Source organism: Phaethon aethereus (genome assembly GCF_964289735.1).
Source record: "Phaethon aethereus genome assembly, chromosome: 1".
In the NCBI taxonomy this organism is placed as follows: domain Eukaryota; kingdom Metazoa; phylum Chordata; class Aves; order Phaethontiformes; family Phaethontidae; genus Phaethon; species Phaethon aethereus.
In genome coordinates this window covers 45,762,315-45,785,351 of record NC_138575.1, presented here as the reverse complement: position 1 = coordinate 45,785,351, position 23,037 = coordinate 45,762,315, and the positions used below count along the sequence as shown (strand labels likewise).

At 47.9% G+C, this 23,037-nt stretch overlaps 2 protein-coding genes across 2 annotated transcripts; both read right to left on the bottom strand.

Annotated features, from left to right (window-relative positions):
* Nucleotides 1–309: 309 nt before the first annotated feature.
* Nucleotides 310–1,947, bottom strand: MYF5 (myogenic factor 5; the record flags this gene model as incomplete). The annotated part of the gene is made up of 3 exons (XM_082006820.1): nt 310–747; nt 899–974; nt 1,441–1,947. 3 exons carry the CDS (start codon nt 1,945–1,947, stop codon nt 554–556), a joined length of 777 nt encoding a protein of 258 aa, XP_081862946.1. The 3' UTR covers nt 310–553.
* A 5,814-nt stretch (nt 1,948–7,761) lies between these two features.
* On the bottom strand, nt 7,762–10,340 carry MYF6 (myogenic factor 6). The gene is made up of 3 exons (XM_082014342.1): nt 9,143–10,340; nt 8,784–8,874; nt 7,762–8,537 (listed from the first exon to the last, which is right to left on the bottom strand). The coding sequence occupies exons 1-3, from the start codon at nt 9,659–9,661 to the stop codon at nt 8,419–8,421; spliced, it is 729 nt and encodes a 242-aa protein (XP_081870468.1). The 5' UTR covers nt 9,662–10,340; the 3' UTR covers nt 7,762–8,418.
* Between the last annotated feature and the right edge of the window lie 12,697 nt (nt 10,341–23,037).

Below are 23,037 nucleotides of genomic sequence, written 5' to 3'. Positions count from 1 at the left end.
TAAAGGAAACTCTGCCCGTAGCAGGAGAGGAATGGAGGGAGAATTGACCCTCTGCATTTTTGTTCCTCCATGAACCGTCCCAGAATAATACCCACTGGTGATGAGAGAAACAGGCCTCCAGGCCCCAGCCCAACAAGATGCTCCATCTCCCGGCCCAGGACAGCCGTGACAAGGCAGGTCCTCACGCAGGTAGGAGGCGGGGGTGACCGAGTCTGGGCTGGGGCTGGGGCACCCCACAGGCGGGTCTCGCTGCCCTTCCCAATACCAGGGAATGCAGTTAAAAGAACCAGCAGGCCAGACAGCTCTCTTACAGCACGTTTTATTTGCAGCGGGAGTTCCAGGGTAGCGCCTGCGTCCCGATCTCCAGGCTCCATCTGCCCCGGAGGCACCCCGGACCGGGGCGCCTTGCCCCCGGCCCCGGGGGGCGGTGGGGGGCCAGGCGGCGCCGGGCTGTCCCTCTCGCCCGAGAAGGGCTTGCAGGAGGCGGCCGGGCGAGGGGGGCGGCCCCGGGGGGAGGTGGCGGCAGGCGCGGGGTGCCGGCCCCCCCGGTCCCTCATAGCGCCTGGTAGGTCCGTCGGGGCGGCGGCGTCCCAGGCGTCCCCGGCCCCGAGTCGGTGCTGGCGCTGGGCGAGAGGGAGTGGGCGTCGCGGAGGGGCAGCCCCGGCTCCTCCGCAGGCGAGAGGCGGTCCACGATGCTGGAGAGGCAGTCCAGGCTGGACAGGGAGCTGCCCGGCTCGGCGGCATACCCTGCGGCCGGGGAGTGGGGAACGGGGCGGCAGCGCGTTACAACGGTGTCCCGCGCTGCCCGCCCCAAGTACCGCGGGGAAGCGGGAGGGGACGGGACAGTGGTCCCCGCCTCGACCCCCCGCGTCCGCGGCAGCCGGCGGGTCGGGCTTACCGTGGGCCATCTCGGAACAGAAGACGGCGTCAAAGCTGCTGCCTCTCGCCGACCAGACGGGGCTGCCGCAGTCGGCCTGCAAGACAGCGAGGGGGGAAAGCGCCTTAAAGGCCGGCGGGGAGGGAGCCCCGGCGCCCGCGGGGAGCGGGGCAGCAGCTCCCCGGGCAGGCTGCCGCTGGGCAGCGCCTTCCCCGTCTCCCCCCGCCCCACGCCTTGCCCCTCTGCTGCGCCCCGCTAAGCTGGGGGGGAGGAGTGGTGTTAGGGGACACAAAGACGAGCCCCCGGGAGCTCGGGCGCTTGCTGGGTGCCCTCTGGCAGCGTTCCCGTCCCCCCATGCATCCCGGAAAGCCGATGTGCATGCTCGGCGTTACATATGAGAAGGGGCCTGTTTTAACCCAAACCGTCCGCCTTTCCCTGACGTCCGGCTGCATTCGGCTCGTCCCAAACCTCTGGGACTGGCCCCACGACTCTGGGCCGAGGGACACCTGCCCGCGGGCCTTCCTTGGGTCCCCACAGCCCCATCGCTCCTGCCCCTCTCTTACCATCCCATCGGAGCAGCTGGAAGTGGGGCTCGTCGGTTCGGAGCAGCTCTGTCCCGGCAGGTGATAGTAGTTTTCTACCTGTTCCCTCAAGAGTTCCTGGAGGCTTTCGATGTACCTGATGGCGTTTCTCAGAATCTCTACTTTGGGGAGTCTTTGGTTGGGGTTGGCAGTGGTACACCTCTTCAGGGTCTCAAAAGCCTGGTTCACTTTCTTCAGCCTCCTCCTCTCCCTCATGGTGGCCGCCTTCCGCCGGTCCATCGTGGTGGATTTTCTCTTGCAGGCTTTGCAAGCCCACATGAGGCAGTGGCCGGCCTGGTGATGGCCGGTGGGAGCTCGGACATGCTCCTCTTCCTCGGAGCAGGCGGGCTCGGGAGGCTCGGGGCCGCCGAAGGGAGGCAGGTCCCTGGGCTCGAAATCCTCGGGGAATTCGCCCTCCGGTGAGGAGAGGCAGGAGCTGTCGTAGAAGAGCTCGGAAGGGGAAAACTGGCAGCTGTCCATCACCTCCATCCCTGCAGCGGAGGCGTCAGCGTGGGGCGGCAGCCACCGGCTCTCGGCGAGGCGCTCCGCAGCGCGCCGGGGCAATTTCCTCAGTAATTAGCGGCCTGAGACGAAGTGTCCTTTGGCTGATGCGGGGGGCCCTTATATATACATGTAAAGGGAGGCTGGTCCGCGGCGGCCAGTCTTTATTAGCATATCCCACCACATCCCCCGCCGGGGGCTGTCTGGGCAAGCCCCCTTCGGTCCCCAGGAGACGATTTGCCCCGCACCGCTCCTTTGGAGAGCGGTGAGCTGGGCACGTCTCTAATGCACGGCCTCCCCAGAGGTGGCATCTCCGAAGTTTAAACCAAGCCTGGGAATTTGCAATTTTTTGCTATGAAAGGAGAAAGAGGGGCAGTGGCCGCCCATATTTCCTACAGAGCCGTTCCTCGTCCCTGTGTTCCCATCTCCCATCACACGCTGCAGCGGGAGGGACACCGGCTCTCCCCCCGGGGGAACTAACGTGGAGCCCCCTCTACCAGCACCTACAGTGTCTGCCTGGGTGTCTTTATTCCCCGCAGGCCGTGGTCCAGGTCTAACCTGAAACAATTTACCCCTCTTTTCAGACCTAAGGTTTGCACATTGATCTTGGGGAGCGCCTTGTCCTGTAATTAAAGCTGTGTCAGCAACCGTTTTAAATTTACAAGCCGGAGGACAAAAATGCACACCTACGTGCGGCAGGGAGAGACGAGGCGGGGGAAAACGCAGATTTTAGCGCTGTCGTATCGGATCACAGGGAAAGGTACTCACAAAAGAGAAGTGTACGTGTTTGCTCCCAGACAAATCCCCTTCCCATTCCTTCTCTTACTCGTGTGACCTGGTGCTGCTAAGAGACACAACAGTCGAGCAGCGCCTTGGGCTTGCTGATTTTCTGCTTTCAGGCAAACTTGTACCGTTACAGATGCGTCCCAGCTGCCAGTGCAACAAACCCCTCCTGGAAGTGTAAAATTTCTAACTCCGCAATCCCTAAGTAACTTTACACAAGTGGGGGACAAAAGCCTTGCAGAGCTCCAGCCGCAGCAGTAGCTGAGCGGAGCGGTGCAGGGGTCATTAGAGCGGTAATGAAGCCATTTAACAGGCATTTGCTAACGCTCAGGAATCCTTTGGTTTCATCCAGGTGGCTTTTGTAGTTGAGGAAAATATTATGAGAAGGCCAAAGGGAAACCTTCCCTACCTGGGAATAAAATTATGTGACCTAGGTTAATGCAAACGGAGAGCAAGTCACCCAGCAGCGGTTCAAACGCTCCCGAGGCGGTCTGTGCGCCCAGGAAAAAAAAAAACAAAACACACACAAAAAAAAAAAAAAAAAAAAAACACAACCCAAACAAACAAAACCCCCAAAACCCAAAAACCAAGGCGTCTTCAAGTAGCCTCTCTTCAGGAAGAGCTAATGCGGAGGGCACGGTGATCCCGTTGTCTCAAGGAGCCGCTCTTCAAGACGGGTAGAGAGGACCTCCTCAGAGACATGCCTTGCACAAGGGCACACCGCTGGAAAACCTTCCCGGGAGAGGCCGGCAGCTGCGGCTGGGGCTGGAGAGTCTCCATCTGCTCCTTGTCGTCCCGTCAACCCCTCCCCAAAAAAAGCCAAAAGGCAGATTTCTACTCTTAGGGGAAAACCTTTGCTAAAAAAAAACCCAACCAACCAAACAAAAAAAAACCCCAACCTAACATGTACACACCCTTCTTCCTACGAGCAGATGCATAATTATCTAAAGGTTGGGGAAGGCTACATCTGCACTGCTTCGGTTTATTTGGGGCCATAAACGAGGGGAGCCCCCTTTGAAATGAATACTGTAGGAAAAGCAGAGCGTTGATAAAGGAGTAAAGTTACAGAGAGGGGAAAAGCTCAGAACTGCAGGCCTCTGCCGCTCCGAGGTGCAGGTTGCTGTTTAGTTGGGCCACATCCGAAACGGGGCAGTTCCCCGTTGTTTTCCTAAGGAGCCGTCCGTCGGGAGCGCTTCTGCTCGGCAGTAACTTGAACTCTTCACGGGGCCGTGGCGTGCCCACACACACACACAATTTGATTTACCACGTTTGCCCCGGCTAAAATAGACCTGTTTACAGATTTATGCTTTGTGCACAAATAAACTAACTTGATCTTTAAAGTGCCCGTTGCGGTTCTGATCACCTTTCAGGGGTTTTATCTCCACGTCTCCCGGTGCACAGTGCCAACCCTCCGGGTCCCGCTCTCCTGGCTTGCAGAGCTTTAGCTCGCAGCTTTATCTCCTAATCCAGCGGGGCTGGGGGTGTTAAGAAACGTGCCTTTTCTCAAAAGTCTTTGAGGAGCTAGGAAAAGTTGTTTCCTTTTCCCTTGAATATTTTGGGGGAAGGGGAAGAAAGGATGGAGCAGCCTGTCACTCGGGAAGAAAAAAAAAAAAATCTGTAATTAGTAGCCCTTAAGAGCCTCCGGCTCCTCTGGTAAAATGATCTCAAAACAAATTTGCAAAAGTGCAGTAGGCGAGTGGAACTAAAGAAAGGGGAGAGAAAACACAAACTACAAGGCTGGCTAATGAGGCTGCTGGGGGAGGCGGGAGGGGCGGGGGGGGGGGGGGTAGTGCTGCATTTCGAGAGGCTCAATTCCGGAAAGCAGGAACAGCCTGAGCACCAAGGCACCGTCTGCTCCTGAGGAAGGGCAGGGAGAAAATGGTGAGCGTCTCAGGACGTTTTTAAGCGGTGTTCCTCACCCCAGCCCTCCCCGCTCCGCAGCAATCCCCGTACCGCACCTATTTCTGGGGGGGTTCAATCCCACGGAGGGACACAGACCCCATTTCCAGGGCGTGTCAATCTTTTTTCCAAGACCCACACCTTTCTATTTAAGCATAGAAAATCCGACCGAGACCGTAAGTCACCGTCCAGAAGGGATGAGAGGTGTTTGGGGCCCACCTGAGCTCGCGCCCGCCCCCGGGGCACCCTCAGCCGCGCCCCCCCGCACCCCACCAGCCCGTCGGCCTCGCCGGAGTGAAGACTGCAACAGCGGCGAGAGCGTTATTTAGGGGTGCCTTGTATTTAACGGTGCTTTGTGGGGACGGCGACGGCCGAATTCCCTTCCCTCCCGCCGTCGGTGGTGCCGATGCCGGTGGTGGGGTCTCCTCCGCGCCGCCCCGCCAGCCAAAACTGTTTGCCAGTTGGGCCGCGGTGGCCGGGCCGCTTCCAGCCGTGTGAGAAACGTTTGGTTCCCTCCAGCGCTGGGAACCGTGCACACCTAAGTAAACACATCAGTACCTGCCAGAGGGGTTTGGATAGGAGACAGCTGAAGAAGGCATTGGCCTCTGCTGGCACCCTGGGACTCCCAGGAGAGATCAAAGGGACACGGGGGGGCGGGGTGTGTGTGTGTAGCAGCCTTGAGACCGGGAACAGGCGCTGGTTCCTGCGTTCGGGGGGACGCCCCAGAGAGCACATGGCTCAGTTATTCAGCCGCCTTCCTCCCCTGCCCCCCACTCCCGTCCCCCCGCTCATTCGCCACAGAAGGGTGGCAGCTCTGGAAAAATCGTCCGGGTTCCCCAAGACAGCGGCGATCCAAGCAGGAATTCCACCCCGCCCCCCGCCGTGGAAATAGCTGCTGGGTCGATGCCCGCTCGCCTTGCCTTCGCCCTCAGAAAATAAAGCCCGCTGCCGGCTGCTCGCCTCTCTCTCCGGGCTGCGGGCGTTCTTACGGAGGAAAATAAAATAAACACAATAATAAAAAAAAAAAAACAACAAGCTTTAAACACTCTGTGGCGTCACTTCAGAGGAGAGCGGTGACAAGGCAGCGGCACAGCAAGACACCCCGTCTCCTCCGACCCATCGCTTCCCCGGCACAGCGGGGCGATCCCGGCCCCGGGACCGGGCCGGGCAGCCCGCACCGCCGGTGCTCCCGCAGCCCTCCGCTCCTGAGGGAGCGGACAGGTGGCTTCCCGGCGGAGTGGAGACGGTGTTCTTGTAAAAACTTCGATGGCTTTGTGCGTGGTCCCTCCGGCGAAAAAAAAAAAAAAAAAAAAGACCTGATTAAATGACAAACCTCCTGTCCTTACCCGGTTATTACCCTTTGGTTTTGTGATTCCAGGGCCCTGTTTGCTTTGGCTGGGGACTTAGGTAAAGATTATCGTTATTAATATCAAACACAAACATTTTAATTGCAAACACACTGAGGACCTTCACTGGGAAGCCCGGCATGTCAGCCGCAGCCGCGGGGGTCACGGAAAGTCTCTTTGGGAGGTATTTTCTTTATTTAATGAAAGAAAAAAACCCCACAACCCTCCTTTAGACAAACTTATTCCAAACAATCGCTCAGGTTACCCTGCTGCCGTGGGGGTCTTACCGGCCGGCCGGGCCAGCGCGTTGAGGTTAATGCTGGGCTGAGGGCAAATCTGCGCGTGGGCTGGGGGGGTTTGGCGTGACACTGTTGTTTCGGGGGTGCTTCAGCACCGCTCCTGCCCTGTTGCGGGCAGCGCGTGCTGCGGGCATCGTGCCCGGGCGGCGGGAGCTGCGGGCAGCCCTTCTGTCTCGCCCGGAGGGATCGGAACAAAATTCTTAATGAAGGCGAGATGCTGCTAACCCGGTCTGACACACTCTGCCGCTGAGCGAGTCCCTTCGCTCCAGAAGCAAACTCCGACATCTTCTCTCTCTCGCCAAAACGCCGAGACTGCGTGCAAGACGCCGCGTTCCCCCGATGCGCCTCTTTCTGAAGCGCCCGAGAGCTCTCCCGAGGCAAAGGCGTTTATTTGAGACGAGAAAAAGGGGCAAAGCGCCGTAAAAAGGGGCAAAGCGCCGTACCGCTGCGTGCCCACCGCACTGTGCCGCCGAGATCGCTCCGTGCGAGGGAACGTCTCAGCAGGGAGTAGCTAGAGCGGAGTACTTAACTGCTTTAAAAACTGGGCTGGCCAGGGTGGCACAAAAAGGGTGAGACCTTCCAGAAACGTGGCTGTGACCTTTCAAAAAAACCCCACAAAACCAAGAACCAAAGGTTAAAGCAGCCGACGAGAGCGCCCGCGGGCAGAGTTGAAGTGGCGTCCCTAGGCTCCTGTCAGCTCTCTGGCCAAAGCAGGCTGGCCCCCGGTGGTCGCGCCTTCCCCGGCATAAAGGGTCTGTGACAAACCGTAACGCCCGGACTGCGAGCAGCTCCGCTCCGCGGTCCTCAGAAAGGCTGTGGGGTTGGTTTTTTTTTACATCACTGAGTGAAAGGCTCCGTATGTTGTTACCCCCCACCTCCCCCGCCCCAACCCCTTTTCGGCCGCTTAACTCTTTCCTCCCTGAAGGACCCCAATCTCTTCTCCCCCGGCCTCAAGGGGAGTTACCTTTCCCGGGACGCAATCACAGCCCCCAAGGGAGCGGGCTCCCGCCGCAGCCGGTTGCCGCCCCATAAGGGTAGCAGGCCCATCCATTTTGCCGCAGGCGAGGCCCAGAGTTCAAGTCCCCCGGTGCCGAGAGAAAAAGGGGAGACGCGCTGAGCCTCTCGCTTCTCAGGGACGGGAGGGTCTCTTCGTGCTTCCCCTTTCGCAGCTCACCCACCAGCCGCAGGACAGGGCCGAGGACTACTCCCTGCCTGGCGAGCTGGGCAAGCCGCACCGCCCGATATTTTAGGGGAGCAGCACCGCTTTGCCGGGGCGGACGCGCGTTCCCCAAGGACCGCGAGAAAACGGGATGCGGGCACCCCGAAAGGCCGCGGGGTCCCGCCCGGGCACGCACCGGCTGCCCCTGGGAGCCAACGGGGGAGGCGGGTAATGAACACGGGGGGTTCGGCCCTAAATAAGGAGAGACGCTCCTTAGGGGAGAAAACGAAGGAAAAATTAAATGTCGCGAGTACTGCCCGCAGTCACACGGGTCGTGTCGCGGCTATACATCTCTGATCCCTCAGGGCTTGATCCCGCAGAAGTCAGTGGCGGGTTTTAACTCCGGGACCGGGTTATTCTTTAATTATGGGGGGGAACACTGTAACACAAAGAGCTTTATTTTACAGTCCAAGAAATCCGTCTGTTCTTATATACAGTATCACATTCCACCATTTAAATATATATTTGTTATGTTTACAAAAGAAAAGACAGTACTAAAATTATTTACAGGAAGGAAACCAGACGGGAACTCCTTAAATACGACTAACACGAAATGCAACCAACGGCTTCACTCAGACAGGAATGAACTTTCCGGTGAGTCTCAGACAAAGCGGATCACCGGTACACAGGTAAGTATCTTAAATTAAAAAAAAAAAAAAAAGAGGAGAGGTGGTCTATGCAACACAACTTTAAGAAAACAAAACTCGGGGAAAAAAAAGGAGGAAAGAAAAAGGGGGAAAGTCTTTGTGGCTCGAGTCAGTGAGAGCCATTTTCTTCGGGGTAGGTGTACCTTGACTCGACCTTAAGGCCCCTGCCTGGGCTTTCCACTGTGTTAATTTGCTTCATTACTTAGTTTAGAGGGAAGGGGGTGGGGGCTCCATCTCCGTCAAATATACTACCAGAGCAACCGGATTTATTTCTCCACCACTTCCTCCACGCTGGGCAGTTTGGGCTCGTCGGAAGAAATACTGTCCACTATAGAAGAGAGACAGCGAAGGCTGCTGGAGGCCGACGACTCGACGATGGAGCCTCCTGCTCAACGAGAGAAAAGGGATTAAAGAGCAAAGCCTTCCTCCACGCCGGGGCCTGCGGCGCAGGGCTCGCAGCAGGCGGAGGGCCCGGGCACCGGAGGGTGAGAGACCGTTGGGGGCCGCGACCGTTGGGGCCGGCGACCGTTGAGGCAAGGGAAGGGCGCGGGGCCGAGGCGGGTGAGCACGGCCCGGCGGCGGCGGCCGCTCCGCCGCGCACACGGAGGACGGCGGCCGCGGTGCGAGTTACCTTCCTTGGGGCTGACTCCTAGGGCCCGGGAATGGTCAGAAACGCTTTGCCAGTCGGAGCTGCAGGTGCTCAGGAAGTCTGAACTGGGGACCTGCGGCACACACGCGGGGGCGCGAGGGGGGAGACACGGGGAGGGGACGGGTATCAGCCAGGAGGGCCGCGGCGCCCCGGGGCGCGCCGGCTGCCCGCTGGAGGCCCCAGGAACTCGCACGTTCCTCCGGGAGCCCCCTCCGCGCTCGCCAGCCTGCCCGGCCGCCCGGGCCGCCGCAGAGGCTGTGCCGAGGAGGAGGAGGGGACGGGCGCGGAGGTCTCGCCGCTGGACGCCGGGGCAGCGGGAGGAATCAAGCGGCAGTGCTTACATTTCCCTGCTTGGGGCTGAAGCTGAAGGGGTCCCCCCCGATCTCCTGCATTTTCTCCTGCTGATCCAGCCTGTGCAAGAGGTCCTGCAGCCTCTCGATGTAACTGATGGCGCTCCTCAGGATCTCCACCTTGGGCAGCCTCTGGTTGGGGTTTGCCACAGTCCGCCTTTTCAGAGCCTCAAAGGCTTCGTTGATCTTCTTCAGCCTCCGCCTCTCTCTCAGGGTGGCTGCTTTCCGTCTGTCCGTGGGGGCCGACTTTCTCTTGCAAGTTTTACAAGCCCAGATCAAACACTGGCCGGGGCAGTGAGGGGGTTGTAGTCCCGGGGGTGCCAGCACATGCTCCTCTCCGCTGCTGTCACTGCCGGCCTCCGGCGGCATTTGGTCCTGACAGGGGGACAAGGTGCCATCGCTGCCTGGGTACAGTGGAGATCCCTCGGCCATCTCCAGCTGCTGCAGGGCTCCATTCTCCCCGTCCAAGTAGAAGAAATAGGAGCCAGTTTCAAAAAGGTCCATCATCATGCTGTCCCTCGGCCTCTCTGCCTGCTTGAGTTGGGTGGCAGGCTCAAAAACACCCCGAGGAACAACCCTGATGGAATTTAATTAGTGCAGTGACATAAGTCCCCTCTGCTTTATATAGGAGCAGCTGAAACCCTATCCAACTTTTAGCTGTCGCGGTGCATCACCCTCCAAAACTGATTCCAGCCAGTCTCCTGGGCGCTGTCCTGAGAACATCTCCTATTTAGAAAGGGGAGGGCAAGAGGAGACAGAGGCAAATTAAAAAAAAGGGGGAAACAAACAAAAAATAAAATTACAACCCAAATTTCCACCCCCCCCCCCAAAATCGTGGGAGCTCAGGGTGCAGCGAAAGGACGCGAAGTGGGGGCTCAGGAGCCACATCCAGGCATGGTGGACAGCCCCATCCCCGCTGCCGAGCCTGCGGGGGTACAGCTGGAGGGCAAAGGCACAGGGCTTCACAGGGAGCCCTCCCGCAGCCCACCCCTCAGGCTCCCCAGCGCACTCTCCTTGCCTCGCTGCTAAGTATAGATCTATAAGGATTGTTTCAAAGGCAGCCATCACTCTCCAAATAGACGGGTTAATATTTTCAGAAGAAGTCCCTGCTATTCCCCCTGCCACCCCCCTTGAAGCATGCCATTCCTGTGACCCAAGCCACCCGGGCCAGCCCAAGGTTAGGAGCCAAGCTCACTGTCCCTCCACACACAGCGGGAAGGTTGCCAAGGCAGAGCCTTGCTGCGGTGCTGGAGCACCCGTGGTTTATTGCACCTCGGTTTAGTCTTTAAATCTGAACTTTCCCCCATTGCCCATGAGGTGACAGGAGTGATTCCAGGTGACTGGGTTACAGTCTGATGGGGCTCTCAAGCCCCTGTCCTTGACGGTGTTTAGCGCAAGCAAAGCCCAGGCATCTGGTGTAACTGCAGTTTAATCCCTCAAGCCTGGCAAGGTATATAGAGCTTCCAGAAATAGAGCTTGTGATTGCTCTCTCTTAGTGTATACTGTAATGTCACATCATGTCTAGGCATCTCTTACATCAAGAAAGAGGAAGTATGGGAAAATGGCCTGTTTGCCTCTTTCCCTGGACTGCCTCGTGTTCCTTGAACCCCATGTAATTTCTCTCTGCTTATGTAAATATATATGTGTATATGCATATATGTCTCTATATGGATAGGCACACATGTGTATGTATATTTATGTGGATAAGTATGTTTCTCTGTGTATACATGTGTATACTCGCATACAGGTATACACTTTTTCATAGAAACTCACAATAACATATGAAGAGTGGGTGAAGTCCTTGGGATACCGTGATATCTCTCAGATGTAGCTTCTAACTTCATTCTTTCTGAAGGGAATGGTGACATTTTTGTTCAGTTCTCAAAAGCTACAATGAAATTGATCATTAACTTGACTGTTTCTCCAAAACTGATTGCAAACCAATTTTTTGGAGTACTGAATTCTGAAAGGGTAGTTGTAATTTTGTTTTGACCAAATCAGTGTTGTTGGAATGGATCTCATTTCTGCTTTAATAAGGCAGAACAATATCCAGTTTTGGATGAGAGAGAGAAATTCAGACTGTTCTCAGCGAGACTAATTTTGATATTCATATTCCAGCACTGAGGTTTTTTTCCTCTTCACATTAAAGACAGGGTAGTCTTGCAGTCAAGGAGCTGAACATAAGACACAGTTTCTCAGTTTCCATGCTCTGCAACTTGCTTTCTGTTTGACCTTTGACCAGTCACTTAATTTCCCTGTGATTTAATTTTCTACCTTTAAAAAGGGATATAATGTTGACCTCTACCCCATCCCTTGTGTTTCTCATTTAATTTGCTGACTATCCAGGGAGGAGCCACCCCTTGGCGTCACATGCTTTGGAGTTCCACAGGATGTTTGTCCCATACCATTAGTGATGGTAGTAATAATAGTAATAAAAAAAATCGTAAGTCTGCTGATTATTTAAAACATTTTCACATTTACGACAGTAATTTTTTCTTTTAATCTCTAGTTTATTCACTACTGCTCTGGAATATTTGGACAAGACAGAGACGAGATCAAGCTATGGGTAAGGTGCACAAACGAAAACTTAGTTTAAGGGAGAAAGATCATTACCAAATTGCTCTTGTCCTTTCAAGACTTTTAACTGCACTTAGGGAGTTGGGAAACTGGAATTTTAGGAGCCAGATGCTCCTTCTGCTGTCAACAGATTTTTTTCTCTTCAAACAGGAAACAAAATAAGAAGTTCTTTCTTTCCAGTACTTAGTGGTTACTTAAACGGATTTGATTCCTCATAGTAACATGGGCACAGCCATAGTTATCCCACTGAAGAAGTATTTCAGAAGTCAGTCAGTGGGTGGTAAGTTCAGTAAGTGGTCAGGATGACCCAAACCCAGAAAAGATACACTGCATTTTAAATCACAGCTGGTCTCCAATTCCTTCAATTTCACTTTTCCACGTAAACTTCTGTATAATTACAATTGAATAATGAGCCTGTAACTGCCCAGGTCACTCTTGACACCTTATGATTTAAGCAGAAGTTCAGAATTACAGAGAAATATTTTGTCATCTAGGACCCACTGCATACCACTCCAAAGACCTCCTTTTTCTCCTTCACTCTCCTCAAGATTCTTCCGGCCACAGGCATTGTGTATTGTTCATCTTTGATCGCTTCGACACTTCTTTGTAGCGTCATCGGTAATCAGTGGGGATCAGGCATCTCCGCTCCTGTTTGGCACTCTGAAAGGTCACGTCAGTGAAGGTGAAATTTTCAGTCTGTCCTTGTTAGAGCCCTATTCTACTTGTACAATATTCCCCTTGATTTGAGAGGTGGTTAGATACCTTGACTACCAGGTAACAGTTCTTTAGTAATTTCTTGCAGATGTCTGAAGTGCAGGTTATCAGCGTAGGCCCAGCTGTGGGCATACTGGGGTTCTCAGAGTTTCTTTGCATTTCAGATATGGAAATTTTTCTGTTCACATTCCCATTCTCCTTTTTTCCTTTGACACTCATGTTCAGCAGCATCTTTCTTAGCAGAAACTTTCCCTTTCAACATATTTTATTGTTAATATACAATGATATACTTCCACCTTTATTTCTGTATTTCTCAAATAGTTTATATTCTTCAAAATTTATGTTTCACCAAGTTTCTGAAATACCTCTGACATTTGACTTGATGTCTTCTGCTGATATTTCTAACATGTCATTTTTTTTCCTCAGGAAAAATAACACCTCCTTTTTAAATTTTAGCATTTTTCATCTAATTTCTCAACAGAAAAAAAGTTATACACTGTCCTCATAGTCTCAAGACATCCACTTAAAGTACCTCTTTGCTACAAAGTCTAGGCTCTTACTCCTGTCCTGTTCTCTGTCAATTCCAATTCACAGAGAAGACCTTCTCACCTGAGTTTGGTAGTGTATTCAGGTAAAGGTAGGTGGCATGTCTGGGGATATATGTTAACATCCGTGTTTTGTTGTCACTTGTAGCCTATATGGTACATAGTTAGGACACCAGTCTAAGCTATGAGAGGGTTAATTGTCTGCCATTCCTTCTGTTGTGTCAAGAGATCCACTCAAATACTCACCCAGGATGTGTTTACATTCACATTTCAGTTTGTCGGGAATGCCTGCATGGAGCAAATCTCTGAATAGCCCCCACTTACTGCACTTTTGATACTTTTGATACAGGGTGCTCTCGGAGTGTGTCATCTGGGTTCTGTTCAAGTGAAACTAAGCTGGAAGGCACCCTGGAGTGTGAAGTGGATGCTAGGTCTTCTGCACTGCCGGTTTCTACAGATCTGCTCCTGGTGCACCTGTGTTATCTCCTAATGTATTCATAGTCACAGCTCATTGAGAAGAACTAGAGAAAACGTTGACATGTTCCTGCACTCTGAGATTTGCTGCTGAAATAGTATATTCACTATTCATGCCAAGGATTGCAAAAGCTAAGGGGGATGAAACACTTCATCTCTCCTTTCCCTTCAGAAGGAAATTTTAGGGAGATGGGAAGGATTGAGATATTTTTACTTTTTAAAGATGTTTGAAATGACTGGGAGATGTGGAGACTGGAAAGAACATGTATCTGTCTCTGAATTTACAATTTACTACAGAAATGTTTGGTGAACAGAGATTAGAGATTTTCCATGAATTTTTTTGGAAGTCTGGGCAGTGGAGACTCTAGGGAGGACCATCATTTCTTATGCTGACAATGACCTATGGGAAATTTAAGCAAAAGAACTTTACTGACATTCATGGAAGCATAATTCCTGCTACTGGAACAGAGCATATGGAACTTCATGGCTTGTGGTATCTAGGAGCACTTCTTGGCTGAACATCATGAGCTCTTCTTGCCTTAAAATGTCTGAATTTTACAGAGGTCTGCAGGGGTAGCACAGACCAAATTCTTGATTTTCATTTATATGTGTTGTTAGACTATCAGTTGAATTTTGCTTACCTTGACTCTGCTGTTTACTTGTCCCTATTCAAATTCTGCCTGTCCAAGGAAATGATATTATTCGCATACCCACGGTGTCACGTGCACTGTTACTGGAGATTTAGGCACTGATTAGAGGAGGTGCGTGTACTGTGTGTGCCACTGCTTGTGTATAAGTATGTGCCATTTCAGAGAATTTAAAAGCATGTGGGAGCAACCATCCCTCAAATGCAAGTTTGGCAAGTGGAGTAGTGAATGGTACAGTATACGTTCTGGAGCTGAGATGCCAGAAATGTAGAAACCTGTAAAAGACAACTTTGTATAATTTTATGGCCTTTGTAGGGAAAGATTTAAAAATTCTTATTCACAGAGGTCTTGGCTGTATAGCTGTTCCAAATTATTGCTGTTTTCCTTTGATTGGATATGGACTTTAGTGTTCATATCAGTTACAGTCCTGTTAGTATCTGAGAGGTGCAACCTTGCTAACTAAACAGACTCCTCTAGTTCAATATGGTAAGGTAGGATTTCATTACAGCTCTCAAGTTGGTCAGTTATGAGACACAGTTCTAAATGGCAGATGCTTTAATGCCTGTGTCAGGGTCTACAGTGACAAATAGTCACCACTGCACAAACACATTTATTTTACTACAAGACGTTTTCCTGGGGAGGAGGGAGTGCCAATCAGAAGCTGGAGGCCCGTTGCACTGTTGCTGGCTGGGACAAGCATTTTCCATGGTTCTATCCACAAGCAGGCATTCCTTGCAGGAAGAAAGGTAGTAATAATGACAGATGTCTTCTACTTGTGAGTAGGCAAAAAATGGGGGACCTGAAATGTGACACAAGTACAAGACATATCATGAGATACACAATCATGATTTTACCATCACATTTTTTGTGATTACATGAAAGGCCATTTTTACAGTCATATACTTATTTGTCTGTTTATGCTACAAACTGTTGGAAGCATAGAGTGCATTTTCACACTATGTAGTTTCAGAACATGATGACTGTGACATCTAAACCTAATCTCAGTCGAAAGGGCAATAGTTAAACCGTAGTTGCTACTACTAACTAAAATAAATATTCATTTTAATTCTGCAAGTGAAAGGAAGGAAAGGGTGTGTGGAGAGCTAGTTTCTGCATCCAGCGCTTGGGCTAATCACATCCCTGCTGTCTATGGACAGAAAGAGAGCTTAGTGCTCAGACTGTGGAAAAATGACAGCTTACTTTTCTGGGCCTCACAAGGGATTTTTGCAGAGACATGGAGCTTCATGGAAAACTGGGATAATAGTGGCTTGGAAGTAGAAGCTGTGAAGATACTGTGAAGGCAATGGATGTAGACAACTCCCTCCTCAGCAATAATACGGGGATTGATTAAAACAGTGCATCACAAAACCATGAACTGATTATGCATAATGATCACTTTTTATACATAAATTGTATTCAACTGCTTCATCATCCATTGCCAAATATTCTTTTGGTTTCCTGGTGTAAGCTTTCTGACATTCGGGTGTGCCAGTTTAATGAGCCATATGATTATAGATACATAGCACTGGGTGATTAAGATAAAGTTAATAAGCTGTAGTCAAATGCAGGCATTACTGGGTCTTGACTTATTTCCTGGTGCTGCATTAATTCAGTCCTCAATTATTCTATGCACATATGGGTTTAAAATGCAGAAACAACTGAAATGGGAATCTCTTGAGATACTACTGTTGTCAAAGTGTAACTGCAGTATTGGAAGTAATGCAATCATGTCATAGCCCTATAGAATTCCTGTTCCTCATGAGATTTTATGTATTTTCTCTGTTGTCTATAATTTCAAATTTTGTTCATTATATTTTCAGTATTCTTCTGCCTTTGTGGACAATCAATTCAGCTCATAATTTTGAAGAAGTGTCGATTTCACCATGATTTGTACTTTGTACCTTTTACATGATTTGTACTTCAAGGTCTTTTTCTCCATGTGTCATCATTACCTTTTGCTTTCCACATCCTACATTGCTTTTCAAATAAAGTTTGTGTCATGTACTTCGTTATGACTTGCTTGTGGCATGCCGTCAATCTTTTATAGTGTATGGTAAATACAGAATATTGGTTTTGCTGTCCTGTCACATTTTCTTGTGAAAATCCTTGGGCTTTACTGAAAAAAGAAAAAAAAATAAAGAGTTTGTATATTAATTCTTAACAACATTTCCTATTTTCTTCCTCTTTTTCTGCGTTAATATATGTGAAAATATATTTTCACAGATACATCTTTCTTTATCCCTTAAGAATACACTGATCTTCAAACATTTTCATTATTCAGTGTAACTTCTTCTTACCATTTCCACTTGATTTGGGCTGGTACACTAGTTGGTGTATTTTGGGGCCCTTTTGCATCACTTGCAGTCTCCTGCATCTGCTGGTATCTTCTAATCATTGAAAGACAAAAATGTACTTCTGTCCCTTCCTGGTGATAACCTAGTTAGTTGTCCACCTGGAAAATACCTCGAAAGTCCTTAAAGTTTTATCTCCCATCACATATAGAGATGAAGTGCTCAAGCTGCCAGAAATTATTTGCCACACTGCTGTCCACCAAATCTGTCATCTGTATTTTCTGAGAAAGGCCAATATCAGACGCTTTAGTGGAAGATACAGGGTGCTCTGAAGAGGCTTCAATAGAGAAGTTTTTTCTTAATCCCTTCAGTTACAGTGGTGTGAGCCCTCAAACATGACAGCCTGTATCACCTCCAAACTTTAAAAATAAATTCTGTATAGTGCACCTGGGACAAGAGAAAATGTTAATACAGAATACCCAGGTATGTTATCTACACGGCCTTTCCGAAGGGAGATAGCTGCTGCTTTTGCAAAATAGAAGCCATTGAGAGAAAGGCTTCCGGAAAGAAATTTGCTCTGTATTAAATAGCAATAATGACCTTGAATCCAACATATATTGTATCATGTTGTTATCGGAACATGTTGCACAGCTGCAAAACTGTTTTAGGCTGTGAAGGTCATTCGGTTACTTGGCTGTGTGTCATTTAAGGTACACGCTTATAATCAAGGTTGGTTACCTGTGATCTGTCAGTGCAAGAAATACAGCAGTCTGTCTTGTACTCCTTTACCTCTCTGTTCTGTTCATTTCACATAATTTTACTTCATAACTTCTGCATGTTTATATACTAGGATTTCACTTGCTTTTTGATTCTTGGAGACTCAAAACGTGTTCTTTAAAGTACGCTGGAATCTAGATTTGTAACATGGTCTTTTGAACATGCCATGGGTATGTGGCACGAAGAAAATCCACAAATTTGTTGTTTGAGATTTTTGAAATATGTAAATAGCTCTCACCACTAGTTCTGTACCATATTAAAACACCCGTGTGATGTTCCAAAAGTACAAAGTCATCTGCAAACACTGAAAACTCAACCACATTAACATTCACTGGACAATACAAAATCATCCAAATTTCTGCTTTGGCTGTGGAGGACAGCATCAGTGGGTTTTGTATCAATTTAAAGATTCTGAGTGGTGTTCCTACAAAGTCAGTTGAGCCCACTCAACAGTATGAAACTAGCAAAGATTCTCATCTGCAAGTATCAAACAAGTATTTAACAACAGGATAAAGAAACTTTGCCATATTTGGAAGATACAGAATGAGGAATATAAAGGCTCTGAAATGTTTACAAGAATAATCATTAGCAGTGACATGGGGAAGAGAGTTGTCTCTGATGCTGATTGTCCCTGAAGATTTAATCTTTTATCACCTTTCAAGCTGCAAAGTCCATCCTGCACAATCTAATAACCTTCAAGGACATTATGGTAACTAACTTAGATGAACTATTTCTACATTTCTTTCCAAGGAAATCACTGCATTATTACAAGAGAATTAGAAATCAGCATCCAAAATGTCCATGTCATTAGTGAAGAATTGCCAAGAAAGATTGCCAACTAATTAATTGAAATTTCTTTTGGAGAAGAGAGTCCTCTGAAGGCTCTGGATCATCAGTGTTGCTCCACTTGGGTCCAAAAGTCATGTCAATTTACAGAAAAACTTGGTGTGTGTGTGTATATATCTCTCTTTTGTCTGGAGTCAGCTGATGCTAGGCCTGAGTATTTCATGGAACAAGGAGTTACTAAATGATCACACAATTGGCACCATCTTTACAAACTGTATTATTCATCATACAGGCTGGAAGGTAGTGTGTGAGCACACACACTCACAAGCAGCATCAATGCCTCGTGGCTGCTTAAATTTAGCTGTCTTTTCAGGTAGAGGATGTATCTGCAGAATTTGATTTAACACAGGCAGCAGCAACAGTTTATAAACAATAAAGAGTCTGCAGATGCTCAGATTATCACCTCTCATTGGGGAGCTTTCTCAGTCAAGCATCTCAAATTTGACGTATCCATGGTTCCAGGAATTTTGTAACACTTCTCATAAACTATTCTCCAGAATTCCAACTGTTCAGTACTGTGATTATATCCTGATGCTGGGTTCAGTTAGCAATGAACTTGCTTAGTGTTTTGGGGAAGTTTTAAGTTGCTCCTAAAGTCATGTATCTGAAGTAAGAGGAGAAAATATGAGACTGGAAAAAAGCAATGTCACTTTCTAGAGATGTATGACATTCTCTGACAGATGATAAATGTGTGCTAACAGTATCCCTGAACTGAAATTCAAGCAACAATTTGATGATCAATAGAGAAATTGCCTGAAGTGATCAAACGATTTTTTCCTCACCAACATGAATTATCTAATAAAAAAGAAATTTTAACTGTGTTTTTATTTGTGAAAAAAGTCAGTGAATCATCTTAGTTACACACAGTGCATTCAAGAACTGCATGCATGCACAGACCAACAGTCATGCCTGTAACTCAAACTGACACCAGGATATAGAGAGTTGTAAGTAAGTCTAAAGTTAGTCAAAGTACTTAATGTGACTTTTCAAGAGCCCCAAAATTTCCCGGTAAACCATGATCTAGAATGGTCTTATCAACTGTACTAGACCCTTGCAAGGAATTACCTTTCTGACTGTGACAGCTTTTGGTATGAAATACCTTGAGATTATTTTCGTCACAAATACCTGAGGTAGTAACATGAAATCTTCATCACCTATTTGCAGCTTAGTAGTATCAGACAGCGGAATTTATATGTGTCTGAGGAGTCCAAGTTATACCAAAGGCTTTTTCATTTGATCTGTCATTGCACACTGCTGATCCCAATGAGCAGTCATACCGAACTATGGTGAAGACAATCAGAAATGCACTACCGATATTCTGGAAAGAAATTGCATGATAAGGCTTGTCAAGTTCTCATTGTCCTGCATGGCACTCCTTGTCCAGTTTACTAGCATCAGTTCAGCAAGATGGCCTCTTAGTTTAGATCTTTATGATCTTGACTCTGTTGTACCTGGGGCAATGCAGTACTAGCAGGAACAGATTGGGTTAATCTCATCCATCCTTACATTCCTTTTTGCCATAAGAATTCATATGTGATAAAAACTGTTGAGCTGAAGCAAATGGCTTCAACAATTATTGGTGTCATCAGAGCTGTCCTATATATAGCCTATGTACATCATCCACGTACTTGTTCTTTGACACAGTAAGCTTACAGAAGTAATTAATGGATTAGTGTAAGTGACTCTTTTAACTTCTAGTACAATGGAAAAAAATAAGTCACATATAAGAAATATATAATATGTGACACATTCCCTGCTGGGTCAGCCCATCTAGCAGAATATTCTGACTATTTAGAAAGTGCATATGAGTGTGGCTGCTTCTGGTCATCCATTCTGTATTTACTTCCCCAGTATCAAGAACTGTCTAATCAGGGATGTTATAGGGCACATCCCTGCCTAGTTCTGTTAGTATCTGTTTACGGACATGTTGCCCATGAATGCATCTAATCCCTTTCTGAACATCTCAATAGTGTCTCACCTCCCAAAGTATTTTTTGTAATTACTTACATCTGATAGTGCTTGCAGGATCAGGTCCCAAAGGACAGGCCAGTGAAGGGAAACCTAGATAGATAATCCTTCTCGGACTAACCATGAGAAGGGTCTCAAGAGCTGCCAAGTGACATCAGGAAATGCCAATTAGCAGTAACGCCACCAAGGGCCTGATTCCACATGGGACTTATGCGCCTGTGCACCACTTTGGGTGCCTAAATTTACAATGTAGATATTCAGGCCTTGCTGCAAAACCATAGAGATGTCTGAAAAGTATATGCACCATGTTTTTCTTCAGGAAATTTCCAGAGGTATCTAAACATCATTTTATGGACATATGCAGAAATCTCTCACTGTTGGCACAGCAGAGCAGCTAAGTGCATTGCTTTTAATGTGCCTCTGCCTGGCATATTGACAGGACCTAGAACAGATCTACCCAGAATACACTTTCTAGATTGGACCTTGAACACAGCTTAGCCAGAGGCTTTTTATGTAGCAGTTCGGGACTTACCAGAATGTCATTCTTCTTGACGAGACTGTACCTACCTCTTAGTGAAACCACAAGTGGTGATCCTGACAAAACAAGACCCTGATCAAACTTTGAAGTTGGCTCTGGGCTAGATGACCTCCACAGGTCCTTTCCAGCCTCAATTATTCTGATATTCTGCTCTAAAGCTGAGGAAAAGCAGTCACGAACAAGATAAGGGGGAAAAAAAGAAGACAGAACTAAGGCTAGATACTAAGAAAGAACTAAGAAAGGAGAGCATAGACATGTTAGGACAAAATCAGAAAGGCAAAGGACAAAGCAAGAAATCACTATCAAAAGACATAAGAAGTCAGAAGAAACTTTCATTAAGTATTGCAATAGCAATAGTAAGAGAACTAAGGGACCCTGAATGGACAGAAAGCCATTAACAGATGATGCTGTGCTTAATGCCGCTGTCAATTCAAAATACAACGAAAAGATTAAGTGCATTTGGCTGGTTAACACAATTATTAGCACTAGTAACAAAAGGAGAAAGGGTCAGGACGAGGCAGGAAAACCAAGAGGTAAAATAATTAAATTAACTTACATGTTAAAACTGGTCTGGCCTCAGTGTACTTACGGAATTGGCTGAACTGGTCTTGGTGCCATTTCCTGATATCTTTGAGAACTTGTGGAGGATGAGTGAGATTGCAGAAGAATGTAGATTGGAAATACATGCTTATTCTTAAACAGAAGGAAAGAGGGTCTTGTAGATGAGGAGTTCAACGTAATTTTCTGTAAAAATACTGGAAAATGATACAATATTTACCTGCACCTGGAAGAATATAAAGAGGTAAATAATGCCATCATGGAGTATTCTTCCTGTCAAAAAATCTTCAAGACTAAGCTGTGCCAAATCAATTTATTGTCCTGCCATAATACAAGAACAATTCTTGTGGTTATGGGATAAGCAGAAGTCACTTACTTGATTTTAATGAAGCTTTTTTTATACGCTTCACATGACATTTTCATATGAAGATGAGGAAAATGAAACTCCTACGGAAACTCATCAAAGAAGTCTCAAAAGGGACTTTCTGGGATTCTGCTGTGGGAACTTATGTTTTAATTACTAACTTGGATGATGGAATAGAGAATATGCTCATCAAGTTTGCAGATATCACAGAGATGGTATGAATTATCAGCCTGTTGGAGGACATGCTTAGATTTTAAACTGATTGTGATGAATCAGAAATATAGTCTTTAATAGGTTTCAGTTTGATGACAAGGGCACAAATGAGCACTTAGGCAAGTCAGCCGGATCACTGCAGCAATACAGACTGAGTAACCAGGTAGGTGGTAATTCTACAAAAGAAAGAAACAGATGGTTACAGTGAATCGTAAGATGAACATACGTCATGCTGTTGAGAAAAAACCCCACACATCCCACTAGGACATACAAACGGGAAGGAGGCACATGAGGTTGTCCTTCTGTACTGCTCTAGGCTGGTAAGACCTCAGCTGTAATTCTGTGCCCATTTTCAGGGACTGCACTGCATCTCAAAACAGACACAGCTGGTACAACTAGAGAAAACACTGAATGCTAACAAGAATGGTGTGAGGCTTGGAAACATTGTCAAAGTAAATGTTGAATGAATGTGGTGGTATAGACTAGAGAACAGACACTGCTTTGCTGGCAGTGATCAAGCAAACAGTTAACAATTGCTGCAAAGAGGTGCAGAGTAAAGTGATGCTGGTGATTATGTGGATAGAAAAAAATATATGCAATTAGTTATAACAAGGCAGATTTAGGTAAGTCTCCTGATGGAAGGAAAAACAGCAGACTGGCTTAGCTGCAAAGCAGCAGCTATACAAACCTCTGCCAGGAGTGATGTAGCCTTCAAGGAAAATAAGACAGACTATGGGACTTCCTAAGATTTTTTTTGCCTTATTTTGCTATGAACATTGCTGTCATTGTTCCCTATTAGCAAGAATTCTACTTTGTTTGAGATAACTGAGGAGAATTAAGGATGGAAAAAAGAAAAGTGGTCTAGGTATCGGGGCACTTGCAGGCAGGGAGAAGATCCAGCCAGGCTCTTGTAATTTTTTAAAATATTGTACTTGTGTGTTTGAACAGCTGCCTTCCACATTTCATGTGAGAGCCTGCCCCCCTCAGGCTACATCCCTTTCTGAATGAATATTTGAATATTCTTGAAAGTGGCACTACTGGAGCAAGACAGGTAGTGCACATGTAATTCATCAGCAGCCTTAGCCCAGGGATCAGCATATTTGCCTGAGATGTGATAAAAAAGAATAAACGGATCCTTGTTCTGAATCAAGCAGAGGGTGGAAATAATTCAATGTCTCCTATGTATTATTTGAGGGTTTAAAATACAAGCCTAGAGATTCACTCCTGGAGTCTTTTTAGAAAGGGAAATCAGAATTGGCAATTCCAATTGAGTTAGACAACAATTAAGTGATAATTAGATGATGATTCCCTAACAAGAGGGTGCAACAATCGTAGAGCTTTGTGGGCATATACACTTTGCCACGTTTTAGCTGC

Bases quoted from the DNA above. Each gene is read 5' to 3' on its own strand.
- MYF6 (XM_082014342.1), bottom strand. From the start codon at position 9,661: ATGATGATGGACCTTTTTGAAACTGGCTCCTATTTCTTCTACTTGGAC. The intron at 8,875-9,142 runs GTAAGCACTGCC...TGTGTGCCGCAG, and splicing joins TCAGCCCCAAGCAGGGAAAT to GTCCCCAGTTCAGACTTCCT. The intron at 8,538-8,783 runs GTAACTCGCACC...CTCGTTGAGCAG, and splicing joins AGGAGTCAGCCCCAAGGAAG to GAGGCTCCATCGTCGAGTCG.